This window comes from Lutjanus erythropterus, chromosome 16 (assembly GCF_056507025.1).
Source record: "Lutjanus erythropterus isolate fLutEry1 chromosome 16, fLutEry1.hap2, whole genome shotgun sequence".
NCBI classification, from domain to species: domain Eukaryota; kingdom Metazoa; phylum Chordata; class Actinopteri; order Lutjaniformes; family Lutjanidae; genus Lutjanus; species Lutjanus erythropterus.
Window position 1 is genome coordinate 20,396,597 of NC_139332.1, and position 12,365 is coordinate 20,408,961.

Genomic DNA, 12,365 nt, shown 5'->3' on the forward strand with positions numbered 1-12,365 from the left:
TGTCTAAGTCATTTTAGTTCATGGGCCATGTAGAGCTCATTTCAAGAGGGCAGGACCAGTAAAACCATTGCATAATAACATATAAATAACAACACATACTGATTTTACCCTTTCTTTTACTGTAAAGAAGCAAATTCTGAATTCATTCACAACTGTTAGCAATAAGGTAACCAGCTTTCACATCCTCATCACTGATCTCTACAACTGAAAACAGACTGTTTCCTCAAAACTGCCATTGCAAGTTCTTTTTTTTTGCCATGATGAGTCTGATAGTACTGCTGATTATTATATCCCTTGAACACTGAAAAGAGCTGTGAACACATCACTATCAAGCACACTGGCTTCCCGTGTACAAGTGCAAGTGGTCCATTTCCCTGGAAAACCCACCAGGATGTCCACTTTTGTCCTTTTTGACCAAGACATTTTCCACTGGTGGCTTGTGTGTGAACAGTAGCCTACACTTGTTGTGTCATATAGCCTGTATGCAAGCATGTGGGATCTGTAACAGCATATTCACCACAGGTATAGGGTGACCAGGTGTCTCACTTCATGTGCGACTGCACAGCATTTTCCATCCCTTTTCGCTTGTCCCACATTGATGATGTCCCACACTTTGATTGGCTCTAGTTTTCAAAATTCAAACACTTCAGGACAGACACTTTACTAAAATCTGGATTTTTACCAAACTGTACAACACTCGAAATTATACAGGATATTGCATAAATATATGTGCTTTGTAACCAGCATGTATCTGCATGCATCCTACTGTGTGTTACTGAATTAACTGTAAAGTGTAGAAATGTTACGACCTAAGGGGCTGAATAGAATGGTTTATTTTAAAGTTATAACGTCAAATTTTACACTATCAGCATTATATAACGTGTCCCACATTGTTCTCTATTAACATGCTGTTTGTCCCACATTTGGTTTGTTGCAATCTGATCACACCAGGGCCTGCTACTCTTATTAGGCCAGTACAACCCCCAGAGAACAAATCAGGATCAGCAGTGCATTGTATTGAACAACAGGAATGAATGACTTTCCTGCAGTTGTCACCCACCAAAGGGCCAGACTGGACCTTTTGGTGGGCTGGTTCTGCCCTGTGGGACATATATTTGACACCCCTGAGTTAAATCATCAACTTGACTCTGCAAACACACTGGTAGGATTATAAATAAAGTAGGCTGTCAATCTCCGATGTTTGTTAAGGGCACAAATTCCACATTTGGGTCACCATAACACTTGAAACAAGTGGGTCCTTGTTTACAACGAGATCTGTTATTTTATTCCCCTCTGTATCCAAAGGTAGACCTCAAATATGCTATTAATGTATAATATGAACAGCGATGATCTCAACACGGAGCCCTGGAGAACCCCACAAGGTACTTTATTTGGACATACTGGCACCTAATGTCCAGGTAGCTGCATAATCAAGAGGGTGCCACCCCCTTTAATTCCACATCTTTGTTTAATAAGTCATATTCAAGTGTGTCAGTGTCTGAATCACTTTGCATCTGCATTTAATTTTCTGTCAAAGTCAAAGGGAGCCACTAGAGAGGGGCAAAAGAGCCTTGTGCAGCTCCAGAGCCACAGATAGCTGAGTCCTGCACTATAGGGTCATGAACGGAGTAGACTGTCCATCCATGATGATCATCATGCACAAATTCAATTATCATCACAAAACTTGAAACCATTTTTCTCTGTCTGTCAAACAGTTACAAAGAAATCTTGTTTCTGAGTCGTCATGCTGGAAGACAAACAGACAAACAAACTAATAAATAAAGAATATTAAAAACATTGAGGTACTTTCTACATAAAGAGCGAGAAAGAGAGACACATGGTGTACACAACAATATATCGTCTTTATTTATGACCAACAGATTTTTTTTTCTCTATTTGACACATTAAATACAGAAACAACAGAATAATGGTTTAATGAGCTCCCCAGAGCTGCTACAATTGATACAATTATATCTGTTCCCTTTTACTCTCTCTCTCTCTCTCTCTCTCTCTCTCTCTCTCTCTCTCTCTCTCTCTCTCTCACACACACACACACACACACACACACACACACACACACACACACACACACACACAGTCGCTGTGTCATGCACATTCACTGCACGCTTCAACTCTTCTGATCTACCCTGGGCTGCAGATGATGTCACGTCAAACACAGTGATGATGTCAGATCATCAGATGGGTCTCCGTCTGACGAGGTCATTGCTTTTAGGACGTCACAGCGTCGTCTACAAGTGTAAACAAACACGCACACGTGGGCTATTTCAGCTACCAACTAACTATGAAGGAACATGGAGGTCATAAAATTGATACTAATCACCATGACTTCACGGGTTGTGTTCAGTTAGTTTGTGAGTGTGTGTCTGCGTGTGTGTGTGTGTCTGTGTGTGGACTTCCTGATGTGTTGACAGGAGACTGTTTGCTCTCTGCACCCGCCAGTGATGATCTGTGATGTTGTTGATTAGTTGTTGTTGAGGACCCACCATGAGGCTACGGAGGAAAAGAAAAAAAAAAAGATTCACTGACCTTCAAAAATGACCCCAATCAATTACACACTGAACACATTCTCCTCACACACACACACACACACACACACACACACACACACACACACACACACACACACACACACACACACACTGTGTTTGTGTTTGGTGTATTTGACAAATCTACTCAGCACTGCCCTCTAATCTGCCTGTGAAGCAGTAATGATGATTGTGAAAGAGAATTAAGATCAATTTATTGCAATTATGCAGGAAAAATAACACAAAGACATAATGCTTTGGACAAAAGCACTGGAAGAAATGTCAAAAAGTGGACAAAAGCAAACTCCTTATGAATGAAAAGGAGGGAAGGTGATTTATTTGTCAAAGGTGGAAGACTGAGTTAATTATTATAAGGTCCAACTTGCTTGTTTCCATTGCTTTCAGTCAAATTTCATGGCTTTCCTCTCTCAGTTGACATGGAGAATAACAAAAGTTTATCAAGATTTATTAAGTTTATTTAAAGTTATCATGATCATAACACCATTATTTAATCACAAGTATTTTCATGATATGTGGTTGAAAACATCAAACATGACACCAGAAACAATGTAGATGGACAAACAGCACTACAGGCCAGAGGGAAAATATGTATTTTTGATTTTGACTGTCCCTTTGAATTAAAGCCGCAATATGTAACATATCTGCATTAAAATGTCTAAGAACGGCTGGACATACAAGTTAACAGGGTGTTTAATTTGGTCGCCTGTTTCTATGACTTCTGAGGAAAGTCGGCAAACGTGACTTAGACGTAACATGAATAAAACTTTAATATTACCTTGTCTGTTAACATGAGCTCTGAATGATTCATGTTAGAAAGTCTTTAGCAATGGTGGCTGTATAATAATAATAAAGACAACAACTCCCATGATTCCACGCTACGTAACTACATCATCAAACCCCGCTTTTTGTTATTGTTTCATGTATGAGAGATTTAAATAAGTTGGACCTTGCGTTGAGAATTCTCTCTGTTCTTTTTTAAAATTTTGAATCTGTATTTCTTTATTCATTTATTGTCAAACTGAGCAAACGCCAAGACTGAGAATAAGTCTTCATGTTCAATAATTATCCAAATCAATACATTCTTTATCAGCTCATTTCAGCATTTCACTGAAGTTTCATCACATTTACATGCAGTGAAACGCTCAAATCAAAGCGTGATATTCTGGTATCTTTGAAAACTTTGGCATCCTGACAAGAATTTAAAATTAAGTTCATCTGCACAGAGTGCTTTTATGATTGATGATATACCTGGCAAAGGGCACTGAAGAGTTTAGAAGTGTAAGATCACTCTGATGAACGTCATCTCATTAGTGTGATGGATTTGAGTGTGATGTGAGAAGAGAATCAGACTTATGGGAGCTACAATGAATCTTCTCACCAGGAACCAGCATGGTGGTTACAGTCTCAGGAGTTTCCAGGAAGTCCACGTTCCCCCTCTGGAAGGTCTTACTGTAGTTGGTCTGCAGGTGACTGTGACAACGAAACAACAGGTTTCACTTTCTCGGATGTATAAAGGTGTCCTCAATTATTTGGAAACCTACTTACTTGATTTGACAAAATAAGTTTATTTGTTTTGAATTGTCACAAAATCAGTCAAACTTGTCTTTTCAAATTCAGTCAACTTTAAATTTTAAGGCAGCCCAGACACAAACTTTTTGTATTTTTTAGGTTAAAACAAAAAAAAATATTCTAACAGTGTAAAAATGGTCCCTATGTCCAGAAATGTATCATTTTTATTCATATGAATGAACCAACGTATTATTACTGTGCATATGTCTCCTTTTATAATTCCTTTTGTGTGTTATTTGACATCTGAAATGTGCTGTTGCAGCCTCTTAGAAAGGCTGAGTTAGATTAGATCTGTATATTTCCCTGTATGTTACTTTTGTGTTTATAAGATGCATAGAACCAACAGGATATTTCCATAATTTTGTCTTAATCTTAATACCTTTGTCCCTCTGAATATCAAAATTTGTCTGAAAATCTGAAAGTCCGAGCAGCAGATTTAATTTCTACTGAGGATGCACAAATGTCAAATCAAACCAAATACTGACATTCTATCAGTAGAGTTTATGCATTTATTTTGACTTTTACTTTAAAAAAATAACAAATCAGATGTGACAAGTAGATTAATTTAACTTGGATACAAAATATAAACATGTTAAAGTGATCAAAACCAGTAATAAACCTGCTGAATTTTGACCACAGTATTCAGTATTTCAAAGTTTAGAGCCATTCATTCCTCTCTGTATCTCTGCTCCCACTGAGGTTATTGTCATAGTGACACTCTTTGTTTGTCTCATTAGGTTCCATTAAAGCTTCACAGAATACATCATCACTAAACACAGTGTGAAGCAGACTTTCTCTCTGTGGGTTCAAGCTGAGCAAAGAAAATAATTTGGGGTTTGTTTGAACAGGCCATGCTGCATTAGTCACGATGCATATGGTGCAGGCGAAATACTTACTTCTTCCACACATTGTTGTGCTCCCAGAATTCATAGAGAATGAAGCGTGATTCATTCGCCAGCCGCTGCACCGCGATGCTGCCAAATGCAAAGCGAGAGAGAGAGAGCACAAGTCATGCAATCGCTAATTAGTGTGCTACATCATGTCCCCCAGCACTGCCTCTCTGTGTGAACTGTGTCCTCAGATTATGATTATGTGGTGTTTTTGTCAGAGGTTTTAGTCTCATTTGAAGTCAAATATGTTTAGAGCATTCAGAGAAATAGTCAAAGCACAAAGCATGTAAATGTCACGACGTCCCTCGGGCTGCAGCATGTTGTCTGCAACCAAACTGACAGTAAATATTAGAGGGTAGGTTGAAGTTTGCCGCAAAGTGTCAAAGGGTGACAGAGCTGATGTTTGAAAATCTTTGGCTGGAGAAAAACAAAATGCAAATGACCTGATGTGTTGATGCTACATTAAAACCACATTATGTCTGTCTGTCGGTTATGACAGGAGTCATTTCACTGATGGAAGCGTTTCATGATTAATTCAATTTAACTCATAATCTCGTGAAGGTTTCTCGGGGAGCTATCATGATGTCATACTGTACTCAGCTTTTATTTACCTTCTAATTTGTATGAGTTTAATTTATTAAAACATTTATTTTACTTTATTATGATTCTGACATCATAATCTTAGTGAAGCACAAGGAAGAAACCTGAGAGCAACAGTGGAGGGGAAATGCTCTGTTACTCTTTCTTTTGAATTTCTCTTTCATTCCCTTGGCCCTGCTTTACGAGACCCTTTGCAAAACTGTTAAAAACTACACAAAACAAAAATACATCAGGAGAAGAAAAACTAAATGAACTGACTGTAGACATCCGGTCTGGGCGCAGGCGCACTCCATGTACTGTCTGAGAGCCAAACGAAACTCCTCCAGCTCTTCCTCCAGTACCGACAGCTGCCTCTGGACGATCAGGATGTGCTGTGAAGACAGAAACACGTAAAGGCACGCAGAGTCTGAAGGTCAGGATGTGCTCCTGGTGTCTGATGGAGGTGGGGGGGGGAGTTCAGAAATCTTCTGGCAGAGTTTTGTGTCTGTCTCAGTGTGTGTTGCCTGAAAACTGGTGACTAATGCAGAACTGTAGGTGAATGCATGGGTGTTTTACAGTGTGATTTATAATACCAGTGATACAATATGCAGGCATCGTTTTCTTTACATCCCAGTGTGATCAGATCAGAATATGACCAAGAAGGTTAACATGAGAATCCATCTATCCTTTTTTCTTACACTTTGGTACTGGATGGAGCAGCACAGCAGGCAGCAAGAAAGAAGAAGACCCGGCGTAATCATGACAATAGAAAGCATGCTAATTATTTCCTGTGGCAGCTGATGAGGAATTGTTGACAGAGACAGAGAGGATGATGGGAACAGGAAGTGAGTGGTCTGCCCATTGGCCTGAGGTACGCTATGTGTTAATGATGTGTGTGTGTGACTGCTGAAATGCCTCAGGACTCTCTCTCAGTGGCTAATTTGGGAAAATACACACTCACACACGAGGAGACACATGCACTCATGCATGTAAACACACACACACAAACACAGTCACACTGTCACACATCAGTGTTGTGTCGGGGGTCACGACTGGTTTCCTCTCTGCAGCACATTTATTCCCAGTGACACATACCAATTACATATTGATTAATTCACACACGCCGACACCTCTGCACTGAGCTGCTGATGAGACATGACAGAGACATGTATTATTCATACGCATGGTTTCATTTGTATTGCAGTGCTATGATACTTCTGCTACATGTAAATTGTGATACTAACAATTTGAAAAGGAGTGCATGTGACACTTATGATTTTATATGGATATTTTTTTCTGGTTGTATCTTCTCAAATGTGTGGATTTTCTTTTTTATCAGTGTAAACTAAATCTCTGGTTTTTGGACTCATGGCTGGAAAAAATAGGACATTTGAAGTCAATTTTGGGGCTTGGGGAGATTCTGATGGAGCTTTTCCAGTAACCCTTCCTTTTACACACTCCTGATTGTACTAGGTAGGCAGTACTGTCTTTTTTTTCTAAATAATACATATTTTAACTAAAGCTGTTAGCAAAATAAACCTTGGATAACAAGAATTGTAACTTGAATTAATGGAAAATAGAGGAAGTGTTAGGAGGAGGAGAATTAGTTGCCCATTTTTCAAGGAAGTGCACAAAATATCCGAGTTACTATGGTAACTTGGATACTTTATACTTAACTTTATATAGTATAGTAGTATATTTTGTGCACTTCCTAAACTGATCACAACTACATGATACTTTATTGAGATGATGAATAACACTGAAAGATTTTCTCAGTATCTAAGTACTATTTACCTGTAGTAATTACCTAACAATATACTGCTAGGAAGAGTTATTTTCTTACATTTTACAGACAAAGCAATTAAGACATTCATAAATAATTAAAGTAATAATTATTTGAAGCCCTGGATTTAATATATTACGTGTTAAATTAGCAATTTTCCTGCTTTTGTTCAAGAAAAAGCAGCTGCTGAATGTACTTTCCCACATTTTAAGTTGTTTGACTTTTCTAACAAATCTTCAATGAAAAAATAAGCTTAAATGTTAGTGTTTTTAAATTTACAAAGTATTTCTGTCAGCCATGTTTGAGGTAATTTTTTGTTTGTTTTACTGTATTGTGTTTATTTTGGCTCAAATACAATCAACTGTGAGCAAAATATCTGCAGACTCGATTTCAGTCTGCTCATCAGTACACTGTGTGTTTGACTGTTTGTTTGTTTGTCAGACGCAAATCTGTTTTGGTCAAACAAGCTAAACCTGTTCAATTCTGACTGTGTTTGTGTTTTAGTTCAAACTGAGTTTATTGGACTCCTGTGTTTAAATAGCCTGGAGCAGAATGAGACATAATTTGCATGCCTCCCTTCATGAGAGGACGGCATAAGATGCTACAATCACATTTATTAGATACGCCTCGTATTTACACTTACACATCTCGACATTCGTGAAAAATTATGGTAATGTTTTCATGTTAACTATTACTTTATAATTGTCTTATATTTCACACGTGAAGTACCTTAATCCCTTGTTTTAATCACTTGTGCAGAAAATGATGGTGAACCTGAAAATCACACATGTCTGCATCATGTGAATTGATCACATGTGAAATGCTCAAAACACACACGCAGCTTTAGATTAAATCATGTGAAAGAGGTTTCCATATGTGTTAAACACGAAAATATAAACTTCATATGTGCATTTTTCTGCTACGTTTCCTTTATATTGAAAAAAAAAAACCAGGCACCAAAAATTTATTTCAGCTGTTCAGAAATACATATGTCCATCTTCAATTAGTAGTCAAGGGTCTTAAATGAAAATCTCCTAAATTAACAATGGTACTAGCTCTTATCAAACTCTGCAAATAGTCTTTACAAAAAGAAAACTCTCTTATACAACATGTGTCTTCATGTGTCAGTGAAGAGAAATCCTCCTGTGTGTTGCTCTGCTGTGATTGTCACCGAGTCACTCATCAGAGTTTCTCAGCCATGAAATGAGTGATATGAAGCTTGGACAGAAATAACAGTCTCCCTTTGTTTTGGCATGTGGACACTGAGGTTAAATAGAGGATGATAACATGCACATGAACACCTGAACACTTTGCGTGCACTCACACTGTACACCAGCCTGGAGGACATTTAACTCTCTAGTAGGTTTACGCACATGGGTGGTTAAAACAAATATATGCCCTGGTATTATTCTATATTCACACTGTAAATATATATTTTACGCTAAAGACATTTATTGGCAATAAAGCAAGTATCATCAGGACATTTTATAAGGGCTTTCTGCTCCTTTGTTAACTATGAGCCTTCTCTAAAACTCTGAATATTGATCCTTAAACAGAAATATTAAAGATACAAAGATGACAATTTAAAGGAAGGGGGGACTACACCTCCGTCAAGTTACATCCCTGCTGTTGCTATGACAACTGCTGAGGGGTTATTATCAGTGTGGCCTCTCGCTCAGTAATACTCCACCACATGAGAACAGAGTGACACATAGTGGTCACTGCAGCAAAAAAAAAAAAAAAAAGAAGAAGAAGAACAACAACAAAACATAGAAAAGTCAATTAAAACTCACCGATTTGCTCTCCAAGACCTCCTCTTCCACTGGCTCCAGGCGAATCTCCTGCACAACAAGAGCAAAAAATACACAAAGCATTTTTATGAATTTGCACCCAATTTTGCAATCTCTACAATATATCTATGCAAATCTTTGAATATTATATATTATATATATATAATTATAGGAATAATAATAATAATATGAAATAGACAGTATGAAATGGTAAACAGCATGTTCTTTTTTCGCTGCTGCACAACCAGCTGCCCTTTTAGGATCAAATAAATTGACTTACTGATGAAACAATCATATAAAACATAGGATGAAATCAATTCTATATAGGGTCAAAGTTCTTCTCGGTTCATATACCAAGTTGCACCATGTGTGTCAGTTTACAACAGATTTCATGCTACGTTCAACACGTGCAGATCTCAGCTGTGAGAGTTCGTATGCGGCTCATAATTTGCCGTATACTCCACATATGTGTATGTGGGAGGGTGATGCTGAGTCGAGGTAATTTGTTGATATTGTTGTGAGTCCACTTGTGGGTAATTTCAGAGAGTGATGTAAAGAGCAGATGGCCGGGATGATGAGAGGAGACAGACGAAGATAAAAATAACAGAAGCTGAAGAGGAGAGGAGAAGAAGAAGGAGAGAAGAGAGTGTAGTCACCCTTTGCTCTAGACGGTCGATGAGCTTCTGCAGTCTGTTGACCTGGACCATCCACTGGCTGTCCTCCTCATAAACACCTGGTGGAGACAAACAGAGAGGAAACAACAAAGGCGGAGGGATGAAAGGTGCTGCATACATCGACTCTACTTAAAATACATTCTCCTCCATTGATTTTTTTGAAATGAATACTCTGAAATAGTGGCGGGGTAGCAGAAGACATTCCTTTCATGTAATGCAACGCGCAGCCACGCAGATCAATAGAAAATGCTTTGAGGCCTGTAATCGAAGTTTACAGAGGCTCTGCAGTTGTTTCACAAATCTCCATAGCAACCACAGCTGGTGTTACAAAGGAGGCTGAATGGAAAACTGGTTGTGTGCAAACAATAGTTAAACATGTACGACAAACCAGGCTGTGGAAATAAAAATTATTGGAAAAAAGACTGCTGCAGTGTGGATAAAAGACAATTCATCAGTTAAAAAAAAAAAAAAATTGTCTCCACAATTATTTTCAGGCAGTAAACAGTTTTATCGAAAGGACTAAAGAAATTATTATGTTAGAAATAAAAGACTCTGCTGATGGCAACAATTTGAACACTGGAGCTTTGTCCCACTCTAAACTAATTCTTAGCAAGTTTTTAGTATGCTGACATTGCAAAAGTGACAACATATAGTCAAAAAAGTCAGTATGCATACTAAAAATCACTTGAAACTGTGTGCAAAATACTCAGTGGAAACGCCCCCAGAAGTTTCAATCAAGGGGTATTGACCCCTGATTTCTACTGAGACTACAACACCACTGGAAATGTTCAGCATGGTTGCCAGATACTGCTTTCACCATCACTATAAAGTGTTCAAACTGTAATTTAAATATCCCTATTAACCTGTTAAATATTTTAACTATGGTATTTCTATGAAAATATAACACAAATCCACTTTATTATCCACAACAGTGAAGTCATGTTTATTTCTATGACACTTAATTTCAAATTTGTCTTTACAAAAATACAGTTGTCTATGTAAACGCTTCAGCAGTAAAAACATTAATAACATCAAGTAAGATGATCAAGTCAACATGTACAGCCAAACAAATATTGCTTACATACCTCTTTAAAGAAACTGCCAAGTGCATCAGTAATAATACAATTGATAATAATAACAATGTTTTTATTAATTCAATTTCCATGTGTGTAAATGACTCTAAGTGCTCAGGAGGAGAACCTCCATACGATCTCTGTGGTCATTTCTGAATTTATTCAGGCTCAAAGTGTCAGAGCATTTAATGGCTTTAGATCAACACACATGAGAGCACAGCTCTGCTCTTCAACCTCTCAGTCTCTCACTCACAGTTTCTCTCTCACACCTAGATGACCTCTCTTCCCTCCTGTGCTCAGCTCTCTGGCCTGTGGAGACACTCTGACTCTAGCCGAGCAGCTTTTTTGCTGCTGGCAGCTACAAGATGACGAAACTCGAGAGCAGAGTGCTATGAAACACAACAGGATGCACTGAAACACAATTAAACATGATAAAACAGAACATGGCACTGCTGACTCGTATAAACCCACCTGAATTGACGAGACTGAGGAGAGGGTTGTTGGGGGAGAGGCTGCTGTTCCTCTGAAGCCTTCGATTGGAGCGACGACCCGACCACTGGATGGACAAAACCTCTGGCTTCAGCGGGCCCTGTCTGGAGGCAAAACAGGGGCATAATTATTCACACATCACAATATTTGGAATATTTTCTTTTTAAATTGCCTGACTTAAAAGCCTTTGTAAAACTGACATGAATTACCCTTTGTTCTGTTATTTTTGTGGTGCGCTGCACACATCAAATTACAGATGGGTTCCCACAAAGATTCTTGGCTTGGATTTGGTCTCTGCTGACTCTCAAAAATGAACACAAAATGTGATTTTGTAATTCAATTAACTACATAAAACAGAATCAATTTGGGAAGGGAGATGGGTAACTTGTTATTTTCACATTTCTGGGATGAAATGTGTCAGGATTTGGCAATATTTCCTGGTGTTCCTACCTACCATGTTTTTTTTTGTGCATTTTAAGATGGTACCAGCCAGGTGAGTGATGCACACAGTCTCATGAATAGAGAACACAGCTGAGGACACATTCAGCAGGCCAGAAGTTCTGGGCTTACGTTTGTTTGTTGTGTTGCTGTGACAGTGATGCTAATGCCAGAGACAAGGTACATGCAGCCGCGGGGTGACATCACCTAAGATTTATCTTAGTCCTGTCAACTTGTTCGGTCCAATATTTTGACAAGACCTCAGGGTGTCTGAGGGTGTGTGTGTGTGTGTGTGTGTGTGTGTGTGTGTGTGTGTGTGTGTGCAGGTGAATGCACATGTTTGTGTGAATTTTGTGCTTATGATTAATTTTTTTGGAAAGCTAAGGCTCTCTACCAGTCAGTTTCAGATTTAACACTGTTATTTTTGTGCAATATATGTTTATTACTTATGATTTAACCTATGAACTATAAATCCATGAACATGAATTTGTGAACAATGTTTAATGTAAATGT

General features: G+C 38.3%; 1 protein-coding gene across 1 annotated transcript in view; it reads right to left on the reverse strand.

Annotated features, from left to right (window-relative positions):
- Positions 1 to 1,867: 1,867 nt before the first annotated feature.
- The window catches only part of necab1 (N-terminal EF-hand calcium binding protein 1), a 37,923-nt gene continuing 27,425 nt past the window's right edge, over positions 1,868 to 12,365 (reverse strand). The window contains exons 7-13 of the mRNA XM_084738853.1: positions 11,397 to 11,518; positions 9,835 to 9,911; positions 9,182 to 9,229; positions 5,885 to 5,997; positions 5,033 to 5,110; positions 3,946 to 4,037; positions 1,868 to 2,511 (exon numbers count right to left, since the gene is read on the reverse strand). Of these exons, the coding sequence (XP_084594979.1) occupies positions 2,483 to 2,511; positions 3,946 to 4,037; positions 5,033 to 5,110; positions 5,885 to 5,997; positions 9,182 to 9,229; positions 9,835 to 9,911; positions 11,397 to 11,518 (559 nt within the window). The 3' untranslated portion in view covers positions 1,868 to 2,482. The remainder of the gene's footprint in view (positions 2,512 to 3,945; positions 4,038 to 5,032; positions 5,111 to 5,884; positions 5,998 to 9,181; positions 9,230 to 9,834; positions 9,912 to 11,396; positions 11,519 to 12,365) is intronic.